Below are 26,506 nucleotides of genomic sequence, written 5' to 3' on the forward strand. Positions count from 1 at the left end.
GCATCCTGGTATTGTACTGTTCCTGTGCTTGCTGATCCCAGAGACCCTCAGACACAGCTGTTTTATCTAATTTATACTGTTATCTAAAAATTTGGACTGGAAGGCTGCAGGAGGGGACAGGGATGGTGGCCAGATTTGTTCAGGATTTGAATCTGGACAGTGTAAACCAGATGATGTCTGTAAACTCCCTGAGCAGGAACAAGTAGCTTCTGTCAAAAAGCACAACTGTATTGACAGCTTTACAAACAAGCTATAGTTAAATCATTTTTATTTGGGCAAAAACACAGCAGTGTAAAAAAAAAATCTTAATTATAATCACAAAGTATAGAATATGTTGCCATTAACAGTAAGTAGTCTCACACCTTTGTGGTATCGGATAAGAAATTTCCTGTGCTCACCTTTCTGGTGAAGCTCAGGGATTTCTGCTCTAGTAGTTTACTGTCCAGAGTGTCACCTCTCTTCTATGTGGCTAAAAGTTCTGACCAGGTTGAGTTTAATGACCTTTATAAAATAATTCTTGGCCCTTTGGTAGGTGGGTCACCTATGGCTGCTCACACAATCAAGTCAGAACAATAGAAAATTCTCCTCTCCACTGACTTTCTTGTCTTTCTTCTTCCTAGGTCCAAGCTGAGCTCAAGCGAAAGTGGCGGAGGTGGCATCTAGAGCGGTTCCTGGGCTCGGACATGAAGTATCACCACCCTTCCTTAGGCAGCAACGGCACCAACTTCAGCACCCAGATCTCCATGCTGACCAAGTGCTCACCAAAGACACGCCGGTGCTCTGGCTTCCAGGCCGAATTCTCTCTGGTGTGATGGGGAGATGCTCTCCAAGCACTGAGCATCCAAGAGAGAAACTGAGAGACAGAAGGATCCCCAGGAATCAGCGATACGATGACAAATCCTTGTGAAATGACACGCTCCTCATGAGCCAACAGAGGACACAAAACTGGAAAAGCCACTGGCATCCAGAACAAGATCAGACAAGCCAAGAGGCAGAGAAATACTTTTCTTCTCCCTCTTTTCAGACCTTTCACTCTTACGTTTCAAGCCCTCAGGGGTTGATAACTATGAGTAAAGGTCCCGGTCACTTGAGGAGAGCCTGGGAGATCCTGATGTGTCTTAAATAATGAAGTAGGGGGCAAGGGAGGGGAAAGCCCGAGTCCTCGGTGGCTTTACCAGAACCGGCATCTCTGAAACAGATACATTGCACTTTTTAAAAAATGAGCCAGTAAAGGACAGAGGGAGCTAAGAAGCAAGGGGCGGGGGGGAAGAGAAAAAAAAAAAGCCAAACATATGAATGTGCCAAAAGTCCCGTTGATAAGAGGTGGTGATAAGGCACCGAAGAGAGAGTTGGGGACACAGGGAGAAGGGACAGGAGGAAGAGGAGCGGGAAGGGGAGATGCCAGCACACGGCCCCTGCCTCTGGGTTTTACACGTGTGAAGACGAAGCTGCAGCACCAGGAAAGCCCCTCGGAGGATGCCCCAGTGCTGCAGGGTGTTCTGCTAATCGCCCACCCTCCTTGTTAGCAAAAGCTTTCCAAGCACCCTTGGGTGCCCTCTGGAAAAGCAGGTCACTGAGAAGGAACAGCATGAGTGCCCTTCTCTGCGCTGTGTTCATGACATCGTATTTTGTTTGGTTGTTTTCAATGAACAGGAAACTCAATTTGCATGTATAAAAACCAGGTACAGATGCCAAAAGCAGAGCACGGCTGCGTTTTTCATTCTTTTTAAGTTTGCCCATAGATCTTGGTGCATTAATGCACCCAGGATCATCAGGGATCAGGGGAAAACAATTGGTCTGTAATTCATTTGCACTTGCTTAGCACACACTGCCAGGAAAGGGAGATGTAGAACCCTGTAATCCTTAATTGAATCAGACCTGCCATAAGGAGCCACTCTCCAGATGAAAAAATTAGCGTCACAGCAGCAAGCAGAATTGCTTTCATCAGAACAAGGTTGTCTCAGCACGTAACTGGCACTCCAGGAGTCAGGAAGGAGTGAAGGAGCTATTAAATTGATTTCTTCTTCAGCTTTTGCAAGGAGCTTTCATCCTATGATGAAGGCATTGTTAGATCTTTAAGATGTGCATGTGTATTTTACCTCTTTTCTGAAGACCTATTAGTTTCCATATAGGGGCAATCCCTATTTGATGAATGCACATAGATCCTGTTAAAATCAAGGGAATAGTTATTTTTTTTCCTTTCCTTTTCTTGGCGGAGGGGTGAAGGAGAGGTGTGGAACCAAACCCTGCTCAGACATGCCAGGCTGGCGGCTCACAGAGCATCATAGGCAGCTCGTGCTCCCAGGCCCTGCATTTGAGACCTTCCCTGCAATCCCAAACTCAGTCAGGAGACAGCCAACACAAGGATGAGGATGCTCGCGTTTGTGTCCCACCCAACTGCATCAAATAGGGTTGCACCGGTTTTACACTGGGGTTGGGAAATCCCTGCCCAGCTCACGTGTACGCTTAGTAATTGGGCTGCTGTCATCCTACTGTAAGATGTCATAGCGCTGTCCTCATGAAGGAGAGTCTGGGTCACCAATGCATGTACGTGGAAAGGAAGGTGGGTTCCTCTTTTGGAGTTCAGAGATCAAAACTTACCCACCTTATCTAACAGCACCTGGACTTCTTTTTCTTCATAATGAAATATAGTTCATTGAAGGGAAGCATCTTTAACTTGGTGGGTTTGGGGTTTGTTTTGCTTGCTTGTTTGCTTGCCTTAAGCATCTGTGATTCACCGCAAACGAACGACACTGAGCCCAGGAGGAGAGTTTGCAGATCTGGACATCCAGTTCCTTTCTCAGTTCTGAGAGGGCAGTTGTTCCATGCTGTAACCTTCCCCAGAGCTATACCTGTTATCATCTGAGCTCGATGCTTCCAGAGTATTTCTCCATGTGGGAGACTGAGAAAAGCGTAGAGGACTGAAGTCAATAAAGGGCATGAGATACCCTGATACAACTGCCATGAAGGGTAGACGTGCAGTCATGGGTTTTCAGTGATCTAGCTCAGATGCTGTCACGGTGTAGCCATGGCTACCCAGCCTGCAAAACCTGAGAGGATAGGTAGATATTGTGAAGATAGTCATAATGAGCACCATGGTCCTGGAATTAAAGTGCTGAGACCCCAGGCTAGCCAGGTGCAAGCCATCTTTGTTATGGCTGTGTTACACTGCAACCATATCATTAGCAGTTAGAATCCAACACCGATGTGCCATAAGATCATCAAAATCCTCTCTTAGCAGCTCTCTAATTCCCCAAATCCAGAGAAACCAAGAGTGTGCTTAAAATTTCCCCATGTTCCTTGCACTGAAGCCCTTACGCCCTGACACCCCAGGAACAAGGTTCCCATTGAAATCTCCATGAGGTTCTCGGAGGCAAAGACCCTCTTTGTGTTTGGTGCTGGTGCTGCTCTGGTGAGTGCTTTCAGACCTGGATTAGGACTCACACAGAAGATGCCGGAGAAGCCCCAACAGTACCACCAATTCTTCTCCTGTGCTTGGTTCAAAGCAAGGATTTGACCTAGCTCTGCATTTCACCAGGTGAATGGCTAGCTGCAAGGAAACCCAGAAGCAGCAAGGGAAAGCTCACTCTCAGCTTCCAAGTTGTTCCCCTTGGCGTGAAATGCTTCCTCTCACTGATTCAGAGTTTGGAAGCAAGATCGGTCTGGGAAAGATTTGATTCATCAGGCTGCAAAGTCATTCACCCTCTTTATCTGTCATCGTAGCTCTTTATGCCCAACAAAATGGGTGGGCTGCAGAGGAGCACTGCCTAATCTTAATGCATCCACTGTGGTGCCCAATATGTGAACTTAAATCCCAGGTAAGCAAAGGAGGAGTTTGAGCACGGAGTTGGTGAGCATAAGTGAAGCACTATTGCCAGCAACCTCCTTTGGGAGGTGTGAGGGAAACCCTTCCCATCTGTTTTAGACAGCCTTGCTGGGGCAGAAGGTCAATATCTGTGAGCCATGAGCAGTGACAAACCTTGTGCATTTTCACTCCGTTGTTCTTCACCTTCCTTTTCTTCTCCCTGTGCTTGTAATTCCGTTTGCAGGAAGGACCTTCTGCTTTGCATTTACAGCTTCTTTTCCATTTGAGCCCTGTGCTAACCTGTGCCAGCATCAACCATACGCCAAAGGCAGCAGGAATGGGCTTGCCTTTTAGAGAAATGACAGGGAAAAATTTGACTGATTATTTACCAACGCCACAGGGTCTTCTGCAGCCCTTGAAATGCATCACCAGACTATTCTGCACAGGAGCCTGAAGATAGGATGTAACTGAAACTGAGGGGCTCCTTCAAAAACTGTTGACTACATTAGCATGCCGGGAACAGTGCCCCCAGGCACCCTACTTGCAATTATTTCATCACCGAACATGCAGCCACATTGCCATTATGCTGTCAAGGGTGTTTGAGAGATTAAATGAATCTGCTGAATATACCTGCTGTGACAGGCATGGCAATATCAGCGATGCAGGCGGTGCAGAGCTGCCAGCCCACCTGCGTTGGCCTCGTATTTCAGGAGAACAGAGGAGTCAGTGGTGAAATCAGAGCTTTTCACTCTGGGGATATGAGCAATCAAGTGAACGATGACACTCGGATCAGGTCCTCGTTTAAGTGGCTTAGTGCAGGAATTTGGCTCAATAACTTGGCCTCCTCTACTCTGTTTTTCATCCAACTCATCAATAAAACAGACTTCAAGGACCTCACTGCAACCCCAGACTGCGTTGTCCTGAATCCGTGCAGAATACACGATGCAGTGCTCAGAACTGCTGCTGTCGCTCACAAAGCATCAGTCTGACCCCCTTAACTCTGGTGTAAGACAGGAATGGCTCCAGTGAAGGCAACTGCATTAATTTTCTGCAAAATAAGATTGAGGCATACCTGGATGTGTTAGGCTTTTAGATATGTTTGAGGATCATGAATTTAGATTCCAAAACTCTATACAGAAATGAGGTCAAATTCTGATGCCACTTGCACCAATCAGTTCATTTCAGTGACTCCTGAATTACACCACAACTGGAATTTGCCTTTAGAATAATTCCTTTATCTTCAGCCTGGAACTGTTTACACCCTTTTTATACCACTGAGACATCAAACCCCTCCTGTTAATTAGTGACTCTCTATTTCAGTGATTAAGCTATTAAACAATTATTAGTAAGTATGGAACAATTAAAATTAAATTATTTTCTCAAGGTCTAGAGGTACAAGGTTCAATGCTAACATTAGACTGCAGATAATTTCTATTCAACTGGGACCTATATTGCTCTGTGGCCCTCTCATAAGGAGCAATAAATGAGAATATGACCATGTTTAGGGTTTAAAAAAGAGCAGTAAAGAAATTCTAGGCTGTTGCAGAATTTCAGGGCATTAAGTTGAACTTAGTTGTTAAAATCAGAGATATATATGCAGCAGCATTGTAAAAAGCCCAGGAGACAAAACACCTGATTTTTTTTTTTTTTCTTTCCCTAGGAAGCAGTTATATTTTTTCTCCAGGAAGGTGTTACTGGAGAAAAAAATGTTTTGTATATTAACTAATCAGCAGATTTACTTCTTTCTCAATATCCCGCTTGGTTCCCATTCAGCTCAGAAGCAATGAGTTGGGGTGGTGTCTGTGTCACGGGGCTGTGCGAGCGAAGGGATTAAAACCAAATCTCTGCTCCAGTCTGATGGAAATACCTTCAGAGAGAGATGCACCTCCTGATTAATAAAAGACTGCTAGTGGTTTTTAAAAAGCAAAGTGAAGTTCCAAAGCTTAGGAGTGAACATCGCTTGGCTCCGTGGCAGGGATTAAAGGCGTTTGGTGGGATTATTTTGTCTCCATTCCTTCCACCTTCACCACAGTGTTTTTAAACAAGGGTTTCTGCAGGAAATATGAAATATTTTAAGGGAATCTCTCAAACCTGGAAAGGCCGATATGTGTCTTTGTGAAGCTAATTTTATTCTGTCCGCACAAGTTCAGCTCGGTTTCATAAATGGCCTACGGAAATCCATGTGGTATCAGAAGCAAGGAGACTGAGAAGCAATGTTTCTTCTCTGGAAGACGAATCTAGGTTTAACACCAAAGCCCAGGTAAAACACGTTGCCTCCCCCCTGTGTCCCAGCCTCTCTGCTTTCAGGTAGGGCGTTTAGCTGAAGAAATGATCTTGACTGGGGTGTTGACACTGGGGTGCTTCCCCCCAAAGGCATCTCTGCACCAACGAATGTGCCAAACTCTCGGAGACAAGGACTGCGGTCCTGAGCTCCCTGACTCACAATGCAGCTTCGCACTTTTCCCACACCGATGCTTACGGTGGCAAGGACCATAATGTTTCTTGATTGCAGATGACCCTCGAAGAGCAGGGGGCTCTTGGCCTCATCTATGCCCATATCAATTTGGAATGACTCTGCTGGTATCATTCTGGAACTAAACTGGTGTAACAGGGAAAAGAATTAAGTCCCCAACTGGCACGTGGAGTCAGGTGTCCCAAAATCCAGAACAGCATGGATTTCAATCCATTTTCTTTCAGTCAGTCAACTTTTCACCCCTTCCCCAAACCCAATATTTACATACCAGGCTGATGAGGTATAATTACAATGACTGATCTTGTTTTTTTTCCCCTGGAGATCTGTACAGTTGTAAAGTATGGCTTTTAGGAATTAGGAGTTTCCTGGGCCCATGGACCGTCTCTTCCACCGCCTACTGTCTGAAAGTCCTAACTCCTTGTTTGCTTGCATGGTGTTTGTGCTATATACTGAAGAGCCCTGGGTTTGAAACCCTGGTTATTTCTAGTGTACTGTGAAATCACAGGGAAGAAGACAAATATTGGGACTGGAAACTACGTAACAGGTCTGTAAGGGAAATAATGCCCATTTGGTTCTGAGGGCCAGGCCTTTAGGACACACAAATTGGCATCAGCAGAGCACTGGTGTTTTATACCCCAGTTTTGTAGATATTGTAAATTTGTACATAGAATAAATCTGAATAGCACATTTAAAAAAAAAAAAACAAACAAAAACAAAAAACAAAAACCAACATACTTTTGATACAATGATGATGATAAATTAAGTTCGAAGAGGCACTTTTGAATTCAAAAGTGCATTTTGCAAACACCTCAAGCTGTTGTTCAGTAGCTGGTGCCAACTGACTCTTCTCACTCAAACTGTGAGCACCTCTGCTCTGCCCTTCTGTAAATAGGCTTTGACAGCAAAGAGTGATGAAAACTGGCTGTGAACAGAGAATCACTGTCTCTGTGGACTTGTACGTACCTGGGTGCTTGTGATGTATTCTTCATACCAGTGAGAACAGGCTGGCTTGCTCAGCACAGGTGAAGTCTCCGCCTTGTTTCATGGCCTTTTGCCCAATGTTATTTATTTTGTTCTGACTCTGTACATATGCAATGAATTGGCTATTTTTTTCCTTTGTATTTGGTTCATCTCCTTGCTTCAGAGGAGGTTCTTCTCTGTGGTTGACACTGCTGAAAACAAGCAATAAAACCATCGTGAAGACATTGTGTTTAAGATGTTCCACCTGATACTTTATTTTTCTCAGTCCTGAAAAAGTCACAGAGAGAGGAGGAAAGGCTAAGAAGGAGGTAGTGAGCTGATAAGGTGATTGCCTAGAGTTAGGCATAATGATCTCATACTTGTAAGGTTAGCCAGATAGACCAAATCACTCTCAAAATGGGAGACCTCCTTAGAGAACATCTGTGCCAGCAGAAGAATCAGTACCAGCCCCAGCATGAGTGATCCCCAAAACCACCACAGTGAAGGTAACACCACTGCCTGAGCTAGGTGGCTGGATCCGATGTCTTTTGGAGGTAGGACTCATGCATGGAGGTAATAATCATGCAATCACAAACACACTATGGTTCTTTTGCCACGGTCAAGAGATGTCAAGTGCTTCCTGTATTTGTAGGTACGTACACCCATGCACACACATATACATGTATTGATTGTTACAAGTGTAGGGTTGGATGCTGGAATATCCTCCAACTGTCTCACTATACTGTGCCGTTCAAATTCACCCCCATGAGTATCCCCCCAGTACGCTGGCTGGACAGACAAAACTAAGGTCTGTCTTTTACATCACAGACTGTAGCAGTTCATAACCACCCTCCATAAATAGGAAAACCACAAAATATGTGAAAAACCGTGTTTGTTCTCATTCCCTTCTGGACTGAACACACTCAGACTGCCAATCATCTAGGCTACATGGTAGGAGAACCTGCGAGCAGCTTTTCGAGAGCAGATGCCACAGGTCCATTTCACCTGCGGAAATCCCACACCCCTGCAAAAAACCAAAATGCTTTACCCATAAGATGCACAAGTGAGCTTCCATCCAGTGCTCTCTGCAAATGTTTGGCATGCATAATGACCAAGGGCATCTTACAATGCAGTTTGCAGTTCAAGGCGGTGGTTTGACTTGGGCTTGTCACAACCAGATGATTCCACAGCACTGGTGGTGTAAATTCATAATCTGAGCATCATGAGAACATCCTGCCTGCAGCTCGTACAACTTGACCCTCGACCCATCCACCTCAGTACTGTATATGCATATACAAATACAGTACATCTGACCGTAGCAATAATTATACAAGTGGGTAATTAATGGCTTGCAGGTGTAAAGGGAAGCACAACAGCCAGGTCTGGAGTTAAGCATCCTGCTGGTTGGTTGTTAGTTTAGTTTGCCTTTGGGACATAGGTTAAGTTAGTCCTCTGAATGTGTTGTTTATCCACCTCAAAAGGAATGCCTTGATTTTGGGGAAATGCAGAGTTCATTGGATCTTTTCAGTGCGAGTACAAATTTGTCTGCTTAAATCTCTTCACATACTCTTTGGGCTGAAAGTAGCTCTCACCCTGGAAAGAAATGGATTGGTGTTTGAACATGGATTTTGCAAAGCCTCCAGATCTCTGCTAGTTGATTCCAAATCATCAGCAAGCCGCTTAAATTAACACTCCTTTCAGGCACAGAATTGCCCAGTAAGGCTAATGAGACTTAACACTCTTCCTTTCCATTTTCACTGCCCCTGCATGGAGCTGGTGGTACTGCAAAGCTGGGGTCTGTCTCTGCCTTCTCGACGCACTGGGCACGCCAAGCACTGGCGTCTTGTACGCTGGTCCCTGGAGCAGCAGAAGGGCTCAGCCTGCAGGGACTGTGTGCTCATCCCTGGCAGTTTTTCCACCCCACCAGGTGACCAGATACCTCCTGAGCCTCGTATGGCGACCTTAGCCGTGCAGCTTCCTCCAGCTTTCCCAAGGGTGCTGCATCTGCCCCTGCATCGCGTCTGTGTTTCATCCTTGCTGTGCGCCCAGTTCGTTAGCGCTGTCTTTTCAGGTCTTTATTGCTCAGAACAAAGCACGAGCCTTCCTCTGTGTTGGAGAAATGCCTAGCAGGCAACTACGAGTGAACAGTAATTATTTGTATAAAAGACACATTATTTAATGCACATGAATATTAGGCAGTGAAAATAGATCGCAGTGAGACGTCAATGAGCTTTTCCTTGTCCATAGGGCCAGTTCCACAGCTCACCCCCTTTTTAAGCTGATTTGCACCCATTGTTCACACTACTGATAAAGGCCAAATGTACAACTATGGATGACAAGTCTTTGCTATATATGTCCCTCCTTTCTGCATGGATTAACCATTTTCATTTAAAAGCAAAGGGTCTAATGCTCTGGGCCATTCTGAGAAGTAAAGCTGTTGCATACTGACTTTCACTAGATCCTTCTGTGGATTAAATCAGAAATCAGAAAAACAGGTTACAAAGGCTGGGGAAAGGGAAGATCAGCCAATTGCATTTAGTCTGTGTCTAGAGGTGATGATAATCACATACTGCCAAAAAAATGTCTTCCGTATCAGGAACTCCAATCACTGCGCAGAAATTAATTAGTGTAAGTGGCTTTGATGAAGGTCACCTAAGAAGTCTGAGGCAAAAATCAACCCAACCATCTTCAATCCCTGCTGCGTGTCCTCTGTGCAAAAGCCATCCTTCCAGGTTTACAATGAGCATAGCATTGCTTTTCTTAAGATGCGCACCATTATTCTGAATTTGATAGAACATGTGATCACATATGTCTGGAAGTTTTTGAGCTTGACTTTTAGAGCTTCTTTGTGTAAGATCAATGGTGCAGTTGCTTTTCATGACTGCAAAAACATCCTTCTCTATAAGAAAAAGCCATGACTGAAAATGGCCAATGGCATCCTTTTCCTTTGATCCCCTGTGGTTTCCATGGCAAAATGCCAGGACGAGGACTTTTGTGATCTCCATGACATTAAAGCAATTTCCCGTGTAGTGAATCAATTTTAGCCGTTAAATTATCTTCGCTCCACATGCAACCAGTTGCATTCGCTCCCTCCCACTGGGGATATCAAGTTAGAACTGTGGCTCAACACAATCTGCAGAAAGAGTCCAGCTGCCTTCAGACAAGTTCAGAAAGGCTCTCGATAGTCCAAGACTCACAAGGGAGTGTGGCACAAGGAGCCTAGGGACTGTATCGCTGCTGTAATACCATACACTTTAAAAGCTTTAAAACCTCTTCCGATGCTGACACGTGCTCGCAGAGGAGTCATTCCTACTGGTAGAACTCCCCATGCATTTAACGTTCTGTTGGATCATGTGAACAAAGCCAGGCAAGTTGAAAAGTCATCTCAAAATAGCCATTTCCCACATAGTGGTATTCCTAGAACCAAACTGGCCTTGCAGCCAAAGACCAGAGAAGGCAAGAGGTTTGTGCATGTGGCATTAGGTCCCCCCTTATGGTGCTCAGTGATGAACCCTCTCCTAGAGTCCATCCCTGCTCCATCACACTACTGATTGAACCTGTCCCCTTGGAAATATCTCCACTCCGTCCAGTTGAGATCAAAGCCTTGAACCCTTATCACAGACAGCCTAAGAGTACAGGAACTAACATGGCATGCTGAAACCAGTCAACATCACGCCTGCTCTTGGTTTTCAGAGCAACTCTACGTAATTATTGCACACTGACTGGGACAGAGGGAGGGAAAGAAAGGAAAACAACATCTGACTTGTAAACCTGAGGGATGGTGTGCTTGTTGGGGAACCAAGAACAAGACACTTCAAAGCGCACTTCATTCTCCAAACTTTAAGAGGACAATTACTTCAACTCAAAACTTCAATAGCTTGATAGTTAGACATCCTGGGTGACAAACTGGAATGCTGTCACTTAATAGCAGCTCCAAGTCAAGGAGAAAGGAGATTCAAAACAGGGTCTCTAGCCAAGATATCACATGAGTGAGCATGGCAAGCACGTCATTAGCTCTGGAGAGTTCTCCACTTTTCTAGCAGGTGACACAAAAGCCCTTAGAAACAGGGAGGGGTGGGTGGGTGGGAGCTGGGCAGTGGCTTTTAAAGCACAGTGATGCCAATATGTAATGTGAGGAAAACCAGGGTAGAACCGTGTCATACCAACACCCACATATTTGTCTATATTCCCCTTCCTTTTGGCAGGTCCTGACAAATGGTTGCACCTCATCGTCACTTCTTACCTGAATCCACATGTGAATCTTATTTTACAAAGGAAGGAGAATGCCGCCAGCAAGACCCCAATACTGAGTTGGCCACTGCTGCCAAGAATCTGCCTCCCCCAACCCTTACAGATTTACTACACTGCGATGCCTAATCAATGGCTGTTTCTTATCAACCACTTAACTCTGAGCTCTTTGGCATAAAGCAGTTACAAGCCACAACATTTCATTACCTCCTATCTGCTCCCAGCCAAAAAATATGGGGATCTGATAGAAACATGGCTTCAGTGTGCAGTGATGAAGGAATTTATTGCATGTAATAAATTCATGCTTGTAATGTGATTTCTGGTTTGGACTGGGTGCAGCTTTTCATTGCATCCCATCACATATTTGCCACCAAGTCAGTGCCTGTGTGATCTAGTTCTCTGCAAAACTCCAGCCCTCTCTCTTTGTGTCCTATTTAGTTCATAGATAGGAGTCTAAACAGAGGGCTCCTGTGTCCCTGAGACAGCAATATGCACAAATGCAAGTTACCCAGCCTGGTCCTCCTGCTGCCAAAGCCTGCCTGGCCTTATCCTCTTGGTTGAGTCTGAATTTACCCCTTTCTTGGTTCATGGTGGTCACATTTCCAAGGATCTGTTTGTAAATTAGAAGGTTATTTATAATCACAGTCATTTATCTGACCTGGGGAAGAAGACTGGATAGTTTTCTCCTTTCCTGCTTCCATTACTGGCCAGGCACCAGCAGTTTCTGAGAGGATTACTGTCGTTCTGGCCAATCTGGACAAGGATAAAGCTTTGAATCAAAATTATAGAGTACGCCTCAATTCCAGGCTCTCACCAGCTCCCCCATCTCAAAGGAAAGCTTTGGCATTCATCAGCTGGATTGATTATTAGGACTTGTGTGAATAACTGATTGCATTTGTTTGGCTGCTGAGGAGGGAAGGGAAGGAAAAATACCTATGGTTGTTTGAAAAAAGAAAAAAAACACAACTGTGGTTTATTTTGGACAAAATGTTAAAACAGACATATTACAGGTTTTTCTGCTGAAAAAAAGAAACATAAAAATATCATTTGAAAAAAAACCACAACTGTGATATGAAATGGAGCATTTCACTTCTGCCATTTGAAATTATAAAAAAAAAAAAAAAAAGAAAAAAAAGTCAAGATAAACTCAAATGTGCTCACAAAAAAAGAAGAAAGGACAGCACTTTCTCCCTTCCACTAACTCACCTTACAGCCAGAGCAACTAGGTAGAGTGAGAGCAACAACTTGGCTCTTCAAGATCGAGTCCTTTTACATTGAGCATAGTTGATTGAGACGAATTTATTTACTAGGGTATTCAACAGAAGAATTGGAAATCCCTCAGTTCTTTCTAGTTGCGTTGTTATGACTTTCTATAACTGGAAGAAACTGGGGCTTACGTGGTAGTGTTCTCCAACCCCTTTCCCAGCCTGGTCAGTTTTAATCACCAGCCTGGGGAGTTGGGCTCTGTTTCAGTAGATTTTGCAAATGGTACATCTTTTAGATGCACAGTCTTCTTTCCTTGTTGTAGGACATGGCAGGTTTGTCTAATTTACAACTGAAATTAGACATTTATTCAAGCTAGGAAAGACTTAAGATAGTGAAACAAAGCATAACGTTATACAAAACAGCACAACCCAAAGAGCTGGAGCCTGGGCCACCCTCTCAGAATATTGTATGGGCTAGGTTCGTAACATCTACTGTCTACGGTGGCAACTTGTAAGTAAAACTAAACTTACTGGAAAGCTTAGCAGAGTTAGTTTATCTACAATAATCTTTCTACATGGGTAATGTTTCCAAAATGGTGATCAAAATTCATGCTGATTGCTACAGTATCCTGCTACATCAGCTCACTTCTATGTACATGATGATTAATTTGTATATAGTTATAATACATGTAATTTTTGTGGCAGATTAGAAGCATAAGGGTTGCATCTGTGGAGCTAAGCAATGATATGAGTCAATGGGCACCTTTCCTTATGTCAACAAAAGATACATACTCACCAACGCTCATTATGCAAATGCCAATCTAATTACATTGCAGAATATAAATTAATGGAACATTCATTTGAAAGCTGCTCAGATCCATAGTAATATTGCAGTTCATGAAGTTGCCCAAGCCTTGCACAAGAGTGAAATTCTTCAGATTCAATATTATCTGAAGTGCTACAGTCTGATCACAGTGAAAAAGCTTTTTAGGTGTTATTAAGTCAAAGAGTAAAGTAGTAATTACTCTGGCAAGAGAGAAATTTCTAGGGAGCATTTGAGACAGGTTCCAAGTGGATCACACACACTCAGCTAGAACATATCTCTTGTCAGAAGAAAAACAAGTACTTGAAAAAGCAAAGGATTTGCAAAGTGCTGGTGAAGTGTAGTATGACACAGAGGTATGAAGCACTCCAGCAATGAAGATAAATGACAAAGTCCTCTCTATTGTACGGAGAATCTGGCTGCAAAAACTCATTAACAAATTTTTTTTCTTTTTGTGAACCAAAAGAAAAACAAATTAAAAATAATACAGTGCAACTTGGGGAGGTGGACAATGAAGATTCCCATTATCCTGAACTCCCATTTAACTCTGTTCTGAGCCCCTCAGATGTGAGCACTTCAGCTAAATAGATCTGCTTTCTTCACATAATCTTAACACGGCAGGTACAAATTCCTAGCATCAGGCAGGTAAATGCATCTGATAGATCCCATTCAACTGTAGGTTGAATTTAGCCACCGAATATGGAAAAACCTTCCACCCAATGTCTCTCTCCACAAAGCCAGTCTCTCTCCAGAGTCAAGAAGTTGAAAAACTACATTTCATTGCACATAGAGCATCACTGTTTTCTCCCTGTTAAGTGGGCCAGAGTGTGAAAAACTTTTGTCGGCTTTGTAAACAGAAAGCAAAGAGCAATTGTTATTGTTGTACTGACTTTCTGGGTGAAATTCCTCTCACCCAGTTTTATGTATCTATAATGCAGTTGTTAATGCCAGAGCCACTCATTTGAACTCCTTTCTAGGGAGCTCTTGTCAGTGTTGTTAATTCAGTTTAGGGGAAAGTTCATCTGCCGAGGAGCAGCAGATGAATTGAGGCAACTGAGAGACATACACTCAAACAACCCCAGATTGTCTAATTTAGAACTTTGGAAACTAAAAGACAGAGCAGACATCGAAATTACCAATTCTTCTGTTTGAAAAGGGCTAAAATGTCCACCATGCAAAGACCTCTTCTCCCAGAATGTTTTGCATGCAAACTGTAAAGAAGGGATTTAGAGATTCCCAATGGATGTGAACTGCTCTGCAAAGGTCTGAGCTGATGACTACAGAGGCATTGCCAAGGACAACCTGGACGTTCAATGAATGGATGGATTATGAGCAACCAAAGCTGTCCTTGACCTTCTGAGACACAGCTACTCTAGTTCCTGTCAAATCAGCAAACACAAAAATCAGTAGCAAGCTCTTGTGAACAGAAATGTGTATTGCGGGAGGAAACGCCAATAAAATGATATGATAATGAAAAGGAAGATGCTACACAAACTCATTTCAGTTCAAAGCTGGAGGAGGAAAGTAGCAACAATTATAGTTTTGCTTGAAACACACACCTGCATGCCTCACAATAGTCTTTCCTTAAAAATATAAATATAATTGTTGTTTGCTTCTAATATTGAATATTTAATACAAATTCTTGTAATAAGAATCTTTTGGTGACCACCGCATACAGAAACCTTGAGTACTGTAATATAAAAATATACTTACGACCAGAAAGGACATTACTGTTGTTAAGAACATAATTACCCTTACTACATTAACACTTAGTGAAGGTTACCATTTGTAAGTAAGATATAAATAGAGTTTTTTGAAAAAGTAGGGAAAACATTTGCTACCTCCAGTAATATACCTGAAGCTTCTGACCTTGGCCCATTGACAGTACTCTTTAGAATAATCTTTTGGTCAACGTGGGTTCAGCAGAGAGTGAATTTAACCATGACTCTGGTAAAGAGATATTATCTGGGATAGAACAACCACCAGGTGATCATTAACACAGTAGTTTTCCTTGTAGGTCATAAACAGTTCTTTCTCTCCCCAAAGATCAAATGAGAACAAACCTGCACTTAAATATATTCAGTTTCTTTACTAACGGAATATTAATTTTTGTTTTTCACGGGGCTGTTTGGGAAGTTTTGGTTTAATGTATTGAAATTGCAGCTGCATATGTTTAAATTATTTATGCACCCAGACACGTAGACTGTGATTAAGCTTCTTATTTGGTTGTAACACAAAGTTCATTTCTTTTGCTGGTTGATTTAGCATGAAGAAACCTTCCCTACGGGTCTGCTTCACAATAAATTGCTATTGGCAGACAGAAATGTCAGGTTTACCCTCCAGATGGGAGGAACAACAAATCAGACCTTTGCTTGTTCCATTTTTTCTTCTGCACATGTGACAAGAGATGTGTGTTTCTCTCTACTAACTCTGTCTGTTCTCAAATGTAGAGTTATAATGGGGGACTTTTTCACGTACAAATTTCATGGGCACCAAAAACTGAAGCAACGTAGCTGAGGGTCTGTGAAACTTGCTAAGACTGGCAAACTTCTCAGGCCCAAATTTCAACTTTACTATTAATCTATTGAAGCTGAAATAGTGTTGTTTTGATTTCCTGGATAGCACTTTTATAGTGAAGCTCTCTTTATAGTCACTGGAGATTTGGTCAATATAAGCAATGTACCAGCAATATAATCATTTCATCTCAAGCAGACAGCTAAATTACATCAGATTAATTACACATCAGTAGGACTCCGTTGTGTCTAATGCCACATGAGACACCCAAAGTGTTGTAGACGTCTACGTGGGAACAGAAGATGTAACACAGGACTTACACACATCTCTTTGTAAGGACAACTGTTCTCCTGGAAAAAAAACCCACAGCATCTACAATGACTCTTCAAGCCTGTGTTTAGGCAGCTGAAGAATCTCACCCAAAGTGCCTGTTTCTTGCCTTGAATACAAAGGGTTTCCTGGGACTACCTCAACTGGAGGTGTCAGCAGGGGCAGCGTCTAATGCTAGGCCAGGGCAATTCACCCACTGTTGGGTATCTTGCTTTATTGTGACTGTAAATGCTACATAACAAGGAGTCTTTTTTCTGAGGGTGCAGAATATATTAGTCTCAATCACAATTTATTGGTAGTAACAAGGGACGTGTCAGTACAGTTCCAGGTTTCCAAGGTCCCAAAGAGAAAAAACTTACCTCAAACTCTGGATAAAGCTGGCACTGTGGGAGAAACAGGACCATAGCCCAGATCTAGCCAAGATCTATGGCTTTTAGGATGTTCACACTCCTACTGATTTCCTCCACCTTCTCCACTGCCTCCATCTTCCTGGACACGAAGGTACAGCCTTTAGCTTCTTCACTAAGGCTCAAATAATTTTTTTCCTGCTCCTTCTGAATGACTGTCTGGAAAAGGTAACTAATAACAAGTGCTGCTTTCTCCTGATGGTACAGGGAACGGTTAACCGCTACCACCTGCATTTTCATCGCGGTTTTCAGAGCCCCTCTCATCCCCCCCAGTTCAAGTTGAACTGCGATATCTGCAGCTGGTGAGTAACCTGCGAACGTATGAATTTTATTTCCTTGCTTACTGTTATCAAAGAACTTAAGTGACAGTGCTAGAATTGCATTTTTTTCCCATGCTTTATTTTCAATAGACTGTTAACTCTTAAGAGGATGTAAACATTCTTGCACATTACATCCCTGCCCATAACCACAAGAGACAGTGTGAGGGGGAGAAGTGGCTGTTCTCAGAGATGATGACCTTGCGTAGTCGAGCCATCACACTCAAAATGCCAAAGCCAGATGAAGACTGCAAGCCACAGAAGGAGGATTTGTCGCTGGGAGTTTTTCTCCTGGCTCAGTTCCTCATACTATCTAGGAACATAGTATGCAAAAGGGTCAGCCACCTTACGCAGCAGATGTCTTTAGATGGCAAAAATGACCATGGCCCTGCTTTGCCTTTCCCTGCTGCCCTTTCTCCTTGCAGCAGGCCACGTCAGTGCTGATGATGCTTCTCCAAACCAGCTTTGGACTCCAAAAAAAGCCATCATAGGGTGTAACCGCATGGTATCCACAAAGCGATGGGATGTCAGAGGGAAGCACAGATGGGGGAAGGTGTTCCTGCTGAGGGACAAGCTGACTGTGCAGCCTCGCCACTGCCCTCGTTGGCATGTTTGTGCCTGTGCTACTAAATAGAAGGGTCAAGGGCTCATTCCCTGCCCCTGAGAGAAATGGCCTCAGACAGCTTGTGTCCTTACAGATAAACTTTCTGATTCTGCAGGAAAAAAGTTGCATTTTCCATAATGCCGTCCAGGAACATTTCCACAGACACATCCCCCAAAAAGGCCATCTGGGAGTCAGACACTTGAGATTTAGATATTTCCCAGTTTCGCAGTGACTGATGGCACTTAGAGCAACTTCTAGATCATGCAGAAATTCAGAGTGTTGCTGTTAAAGGCTTGACCCAGTGGTAGCAAGCAGTGGCTCAATCGTGGCTGCTGGGAGTGCTAACCTTGAAATCTAAAGGAAAAAAGAATTAAAAGACACTCTGAGAACAGAGCAAGCAATCAAAGTTATAAAATGTCAATGATGTTTCACCATTTTTTGTCCCTTTCTTTTCACTCAGCCCCCTGACCCTGCTTTGGGCTCTTGCTGCAGTTATCTCCCCTCTATCCCAGGGCACATTTTCACAGCATATTTTGGGAGTGTTAGATTTTTGTCTACCAAACAAAAACAGAGCAACGGGGGCTGTGAAGAGCCATTCACAGATCACTATTTGGTTTTTTTATATGCCTATTTGTTTTATGGTGCCTCTATCTTCTTTTACTAGGCTGGATAGCCATCATCCTCACCCAGCCTCAAAGTCAGCCTTGGATTCCCTGACTTACAAACCCCAGCAACAATAGCAAATATCAATATCTTTCTCATTTTGTGCAACACTGGTATGAGTGTTGTCTCTATTTGTGATGGGCTTCACCTCATCCAGCTTTCTACACCTCCTCCTAAGGTCAAAACTAGTCTTTCACTTTATTTCTCTGACTACTGGATTAAGGTCTTCCAGTGCTAACACGAGCTTCAAGGTATATATGTGAGAGAAACGTAGTTTCACAAAAAACATTTGCTGGCATTATAAATAACTAAATGGTGCCAATTTAATGCTACTTCATTATTGATTAGCACCTAATCCACCTGAAAATCTCATCAACAGATCCATTCACAGAGCACAGCAGTATTTAGCAGGAGTAGAGACAGTCAAGCCTGACTGGTTTTTAAAGCACAGGAGAAAATAAGCCTTCCCAGTCTCTTTCCCTAGGCACCCAGTATGCCACATTCGCCATCACGGTGTGTTACTCCATTTCTCCCCTCCTGCCAATAAATATTTTGGCCATGAAAGTCAGGCTGAGAGCAGAAAAGGGACAGTACCAGGAAGCCCTGGGCATGGCTCACTCTCTCCTGAATACAGATGGAGCTAAGAAACTCTTCTCTTAACATAGTTACCCCATAGAGCTGCCTAAATTTAAGCATACAAATATGCCCCAAATCTTTTGATAAATATACAACAGATATCACTACTTAATGCTATGCTCACCTCGTTTTCTTCTTTTGCTCATAAATTTAACAATTTGGGCTAGACACTATTTTCAATCCTAGTTTTCCTCTTGAGACTAATGTTTTTAGAGAGAACGTGTTTCTAGAATGGTTGGGCAAGTTCCAATAGCGAGGGCAGCTTTTTCTTCCTTAATCTTGCAATCTGTTTCTTGGAGGGATTCCTAGCCCTGCTGCAGAAGAGGGATTAGAGCCTGAAGGGTGATCGATGCTGCAGGATGGTGATTCTGTTTTTTCCATCTCCTTCTTTTTATAGGCTAAGTCATTACCCACTGAAATGATCGCATTTCAAAACCACTTTTAAAGTTGCGAAGTCAAACCTGCAAAAGTTAGGCAATGCCAGAATATGAAGGATACCTGTCTGTTGGGCCAATATGCAATAAAGAAGAGCAGGGGCTGCACATTCGTATGTATGAAAAGGAGATAGATATTTGAGGAGCCGCTCAGCGATGTTGGCAGCACAGTCTGTCCATGCACCGAACCAGGCAGATGCAGGGAGAAGAGAAACTGGAGTTTGAAAGCACTAAGACCATTATTTCCCAACTCAAGGGCCTTAAACGAGTCACCCTAAAGGCTATTACTTGGAGGACCTGAATAATCATTTCATCTCTTTCCCCAGCCTGTTTTGCTGGATTTAACCCTGAGTTAAAAAATGGGAGTCTGACAATCCCAGGAAGAAGGAACAAATACTTCCATATCTGACTGCTCATGCTGCCTCCGAGGTGAAAACCGAATAAACAAACTACGAACCAGACCAATTCATTTACGTGCTTTTTCTGCCTTGAGGAGAGCCTAAAAGAAAGGAGGCATTGCAGAAGACTGGAATGAGTCACTGCACTGCCTGCAAGGCTGAACAAAGCTGGGATCCCTGGGTCTGTGAACTATTTACTGCTAAAAGTAGATTATAAATATAAATATAAAAATACATATGTATAAATATAAATGTATAAATATAAAAATAAATAAATCATATAAATATCATATGGATTCAGAGCTGTACCAGGAGGAGATGCAGGAGTCAGTTCATCAATCCTACATGTAACAACACATGAATTTTGTTGCCCATTTCTGAAAAGTTTGGGTAGAGAATAAAAAAAACCCCTTAATCCACGGAGACCAAGGGGTGCCCTGCTTCATGCAAGGTTGGACTTGTTCATCACAACTTATTCTGGTGGCACTGCAGACACCATAAAGACAGCTCAGAGATGCTGTTCATGCCATCCAGCTGTCTAAGCAATACACTGCATACAGTTATGCCTTGGTTGGTCTGACAGTGCAGACAGGGCCCAGAAAGCACTTGGAGAAAACAATAAGGCTACGACTATTGCAGTAAGTGAAATGGGTTCAGGATCCTTCTTCTGGTACTAAGGCCAGCTGGCTTGGAATGACCCACTGCTATTTTATTAAAGTCTCCTAATTTCCAAAATATGAGGCTCCATGTAAACTCGTCAGGAATGAGCCACACTAGCTCCCCCCAGAGACATCCCCAGAAATTCTTTGGGAAAGTGCTATTTAGCCCAGGCACAAGGCACACCAAGGAGTATCATAACAACTTCACAATATAGATGATCAATTCCAGCGCCTGGGAATGTTCCCTGGCACTTTGTAGACAGAGCCTCAAATGTTAGCAGGACTATGGAGGTGGTTAAATCCTATCTGCAAACCTGTTTTTACTGTAGCAGGGTCACAGGTCAATGTACCAATGCCATTGTGGTCTTTGCAGTGTAAATGTGCCTGGAAAAATGGAGACAAAAGCCCAGAAAAAATGTACTTGGATGAAAGGAAACTCTCTTTGCCAGAGTAGCAGAACATGCTTTCGAGAAGGAGCTGCAGGGCTTCAGTGAAAGTCCTGAATTCACTCTATGTTGCTTCTCTACCAATGCTAAGATGCTCATCAGGTTTAATACAGAGATGCAGCACAGGACTTCCAAGCCAGAAATCGCAAAGTGCTCTTCGAGAGACATCAAGACTGCAGCCCTTTCTTTTACACTTAGGGAAACTGAGGCTTGTGCAGACATGGAGAAAGGCCATCTCACAAACAAGCAGAAGAGCAAGATATGAGCCCCCCCAGGTCATCTGAATCATGTGCAAACCTGTTCATCACGCTGTGTCTCCATCGTGGCTCACTTCTCCGAGTGAAAGAGTAATTCCTGCATTTGTGAACAGCTGCTTGCTGTATAGCTCACGGGGGAGGGCGGAAAGTTTTTTTCCTCATTCTGCAATGCCGTGAAAATAGAGAATGAGAGAAGGACAATGAATTAATATGCTTTGATCTCTTTTTCAAGTGCCTCTAACAGCTGCCAGGCCCTCCTCCTCATTTTGGGCTCTCGGCCAATACACTGCACCTCGTCAGCAAGGAGAGAGCAGCCTCTTCTGCATATTAATGTCTTACAGCTTCTAGACGAGCCAGGCTGCGGTGAGGAGACGCCTCTTGCAATATGCTTTTAACTTCTATTATGCAGAAAGGGTGATGTGCCGTGCAATCTGTTGGGAGGTCACCTCAGTGGATCCCCCTGAGCACAAAGGCTCAAATACAGCCTTGGCACTCCAAAAAAGTGTCCAAAGCTGCAGCTTGCACCAAGCCAGAGAATGTATTTGCTGCTTCTACTTGTCAAAAAATTCTCTAGGTGCCAGGTTTGCAACTGAAAAATAGCCCATGATGGCAATGAAAGCACCCAGCGCTTACCTCCTTCTCGCCTGCCACGGCTACCTCACAAATCTGGCATCTGAGCTATTACTGAAGGATTTCAGGTCATTGTACTTGGGAAGGATCACTTTTGGTAAAAGTTAAAATTGTCCAAGATTATATACTAAATTGGTGGTAGATCTAGGGACCCCTGGCTTATTTCCACCATTTGGGATATAGCTCCTGGTCTGATTCCTACTGAGAAGTCTACTCTTTGGAAAAGTCATGGGCAAGTTGGCTCTCCAGTCTATCCTTGTGCTAAACAAGATCAAACTGGGTTCAGTGAAAGAACAGATTATCTTCTGTACCAGATAATTTTATTTTAGGATAGAGCAGCTTCCTTCAGTTCCAAGGCACACACAGAGGGATTACGGAGTAACGCCAGCCTCCCAAAATCCCACCTGACCATCCTGCAGGAGATCTCCCAGCTTTGACACACCTGCCTTGCTTTGGGTAAGGACTACCACAAACAGATTTGTTCATTCATTTCTCCCCCGCTATTGCTGAGCACATGAAAAAGGCCACTGCCGACTTTTTTCTGCACTGCTGATAACATTTTGAAGCAGCTGCAGCTTCACCACTCATTCACGGGCGGACCTGAAGCTGAGGTAATTGTGCTTTTATTGCTGAGTTTGGAAACCCTCTTTGCTTCCGTTTGAGCAGCGGAAATGTTTGTTGCTACTTCAGCCGGTCGCATCCGTTGCAAGGCACGGGGGTTTCATGAAGGGCAGGAATGTAAATGAGATTATCCACAGGGCAGCTTTTACAGACAATGGGAAATCAAATGTGCTCTTTCCCAAAGGAGAGCAGGTGGGTTTTTTGGGCACAGACCTGATTCTGTGTGGAGCTGAGACCTTGCAAAACCCTTCGGTGCTTCAGTAAAATGCTTTTACATCAGTAACTGTGTTAAAAATCTCTCTTCATCTGCTGTGTTAGTAAATTTATGCAACAACACCAAATGTCTGCAAGTGCTGGGAGTCGTGGCAGCCTGCTTAGACCCTCAGCTCTGGCCCAGGCACTGGCTCCCCAGCGTAGGAGCTCGTTCACTGGTGGGACTCCATCCTCCAAGTGGTGCAGCCACATCCCAGACCTCTTCTAGAAGACTCGGTGCAAAGCAAAGCCTGCTTTGCTGCTGAAATGACCTACCTTGCTGTTACATTTCGCCAGTTAGCTCTCAATCCATGACAACCCCAGGGACAAGCAAAGAGGAGGTAAGAAGTCCAGCTCAAGAGGTTGAATTCCTGAAAGGTGGGATTTAACTCATCTAACTGCACAGCTCTAAAAGACATTAATTCTACATTCTTCATAGGCCACCTCTGGACCAGAGGAGAGAGCTGCCTACCTGCCAACTCAAAATAAACTCTGCCAGGTCTCAGCTGGGGTGGTTGAACAGTTTTCCAGAGGCTTCTACCTTTGTCTATTATCTCTAGCAAGAGCTTAGAGCTCTAGCAAATTAGGTTGAGCTAGACAACAAGGTCATTTAACAGATATAGATGAATCCCACCCAAAATCATCAACCTGTTCCCCTTTCTCCATCCAGTCCTGGAATGCACCGTTTGATTTGCATCCCAGACTGAGGATTCAGCCCTGTGGGACACAGTTCAGGAAACTGAAGATGCTTCTATGAGCTGTTTCCCAGGCTCCTGCATCTGAGCTGTGCAGCAAGGTTTCGGGAAGTGAAGAACTGGTTTCCTGAGAAGGATCTTTAATTGGGTGTTATTTAAATGTTTCTTGGGTTTGGTTTTCTGCTCGCTACTGCTGTCTATATAATACTGTGATTACGAAAGTAAAATAAATTAGCCATAGACACCCGATCAGTTAGAGAAATTGCTGTCACTGCTACACCAAGTAAAACAAAGCTGTGGACAGGTCACGAAAAACTCAGAGCAAGCCTGACAAGCCTCACTCCTGAGGCCTTGCAAATTCAGTGCAAAGCTTATGGCCTTTTAGTAGCAATGGCAATCCTGTATTACAGGGCTACATGGTTACATACTGGGCATCTTTTTCCTGTAATTTCGCTATCTGAAGCCTTCCAGATCACTTATCTTTGATGATTTTTAACCAAACCAGACAGTTCATGGGGGTCAGCTGCAGGCATGGCACTAACTGGAGCTCTGGCTGAACTTGGCAATGTTGGCACTGGCACCTCAAAAGAACATTTTGGCCAAGTGGAAGCTTAAAAGCTCCCAGTAGACTCCTCATGCTTTGTTTTGATCCAAGCATGGTCACGACAGGGAAGCCTGTCACACAATATTAACCACAGATCTGTCTGGATAGACAGATCACACCAGACAAATGGATCTATCTGGTGTGACTCACTTAATGAGACGTAGACCTCCCCATCCAAGTCCATGTTCCTCCTCTCAAACATTAACAGAGAACTAGTCTGTGTGGCCAGCAGTGTGATTCAGCGTATCATCTTGGTCAGTCTACATGGTGCTGCAATGTCCTCTGTGGGCTTACCAGCTTGGATGCACCCCTAATTCCAACATCTCTTCATGAACCCTGTCTTCTGGTGTTGTACCTGAATGTTTCTCATCCTCTTGAATGGGCAACAGAGAACATTATCTCTGCTGCTGTCCTCAGATAATGGGAACTCTCATCTAGCTCAATTAGCACAAGTCATGCTTTGGAAGATAATACAGATACCAAATTTAGCACTGACATTTCCTCCTCTATTTATGGTTTCATTCATTGAATTAATGGCACTCACTTTTTCCTTGGGTGATTAGTGAGCTCTCAGCAAGAGATATCATATAAAAGTGCTCACTCAAAAAAAAAAAAAAAAAAAGCCTAAAATCTCCCTTGATATTTTTTACTCCAATATTTATAATAATGAATCAACTTCCATCCAACTGTCAGGCATCCAGCTGTAAGCCTGGTAGCTAAACCACACAAGGGCATTCAGATTGCTGCCTGCAGGTTTTAGACTGGGATCAAGCTTTTAGCCTCAGACAGCTCAAGTGAGGGGTTTACCCACAGGGACGCTGCCCAGCCTCCTTCCTGGGTGTATATTTACATGAACCCCCAAGCTACTAGATGGTTTCCCATCATGCCAAATTAATCAGGATGTGCAAGAATGGGAGATAATTGAAAACCTACTTTATCGAATCCAGAAGGGCTACGTTGGCTTGTGAGGCTGTACATGTTGCCATCAGCAGAAGAACAAGGGCTTTTACAAAGACTTTCTTCATGGAATTTGGATCAAGATTCAACAGCAAAATACTGTGTCCTGCAGGTAACAAAGTTAATTTTGAATGAGACAGCTAAAACACCTCTGCCTGGAGTGGCTTTGGGTTTTTACAGCATCTGACTATATCCATCAGGAGTTAAGCACCAGCTGAGCATTAATTTTGATGACCACAGTTTAAGGATAAGTTAACCAACCTGATCTGCTGGGAACCCACCCCAAATCATTTTCCAAGGAACTCATTAACATTTCTCTCCTTTATCAGATAGAGAAATTGGAGTCATCAAGAAGCAGCACAACTAGTTAAAGGTTACCCAGTGGTCAAAGGTAGGAATAAAAACTGCACCTTCTGCACTGTAGTCCAACCATAGTAGCCAGTTATAAGTAGTCTTTCCAGTTATAAGGCAGAAATGGTCTAGGAGGAATGCCTGGTAAGTCTCTCCATTGGCCTCATTAGGATTTGGATCAAATATAGAGGCTAATCTTTCTATGTTCCCCTATGGAGCTATGCTCTTAAATGATTCATATAGATGAGGTGCACACATTAAATTTGCAATGCTGTAGGCATCAATATGCTAGAAACAGCTCTTTATTCAAGCAACCTGGGCAAAACCCTGATTCTCCTATGAAGAAAAAAGAATGCTAAAGGAGCTGGGATAAAGATGATTCTTTTAAGTACACATCTAAAGAAAGGCAGAATAATTTTGGATGTATCCATGCCCTCTATTATTCACTGGAAAAGGTCTCATCTTTTGTGTATTTGTAAATACACTCAATTCCATGATTATGCATTGTCATGACTAGCTTGTGATGAAATCATCAATCATCTGAGCTGCGCTGGAATTAAGCTGAATTTTGCAAGTGACTTCTTTGTCAGATAAAAAGGTGTAGAGCAATCTCTTGCTTCTTATATTCAGGGAATTATCCATATAGATAAAAAAAAAATCCACTGAGTTAATCCACTGATGGTTTGACAGCCCAGCCTTCCAAGCCTTGGAAAACCTTGAAGTATCTTAATTCATACCTGAACCCCACCTGTAGGCAGCGTTGTTACGGACACGATCACCGTTTTTGAGAAACAGACTTAGTTCGGCGATCCACACAGAAGTGTCTGTTGCCATTTGAGATGCTTCAGGGTATCTCACCAGGCTCCAAATATGGCTCCAGGAGGACACAGGTCTCTCATTGCATCCGCATCATAACTTCCATCCTCTTATGGATGCTTCGGATGCCTCCATAGACCTGTTCTGAAGGTCTCAAAGAAGATGAGAAAACAAAACTAGTATTCTTATAATTCACAGAAGGAATGACTAATGATGTAATTTGGCAATTACATTAACTGGTGACCTTGAAAAAGGTAGGTATTAACATCAGATCTCTCCAGATTGTGTTCTGTGCTGTTACTAGAAGCAAATCCTTCTTTCCTCTCAAGCTCCAAAGATAAAGCCTCCAGAGTGGGTTGGTGCACTGGAGAAGTTTGACCTGAGAAAAAAAACAGGAGAAA

General features: G+C 43.4%; 1 protein-coding gene across 1 annotated transcript in view; it reads left to right on the plus strand.

Annotated features, from left to right (window-relative positions):
- The window catches only part of LOC104316068 (vasoactive intestinal polypeptide receptor), a 117,907-nt gene extending 110,414 nt beyond the window's left edge, over positions 1-7,493 (plus strand). The window contains exon 13 of the mRNA XM_069778310.1: positions 621-7,493. Within this exon, the coding sequence (XP_069634411.1) occupies positions 621-812 (192 nt within the window). The 3' untranslated portion in view covers positions 813-7,493. The remainder of the gene's footprint in view (positions 1-620) is intronic.
- Positions 7,494-26,506: the final 19,013 nt, after the last annotated feature.

Source organism: Haliaeetus albicilla, chromosome 2 (genome assembly GCF_947461875.1).
Source record: "Haliaeetus albicilla chromosome 2, bHalAlb1.1, whole genome shotgun sequence".
Classification (NCBI taxonomy): Eukaryota; Metazoa; Chordata; class Aves; order Accipitriformes; family Accipitridae; genus Haliaeetus; species Haliaeetus albicilla.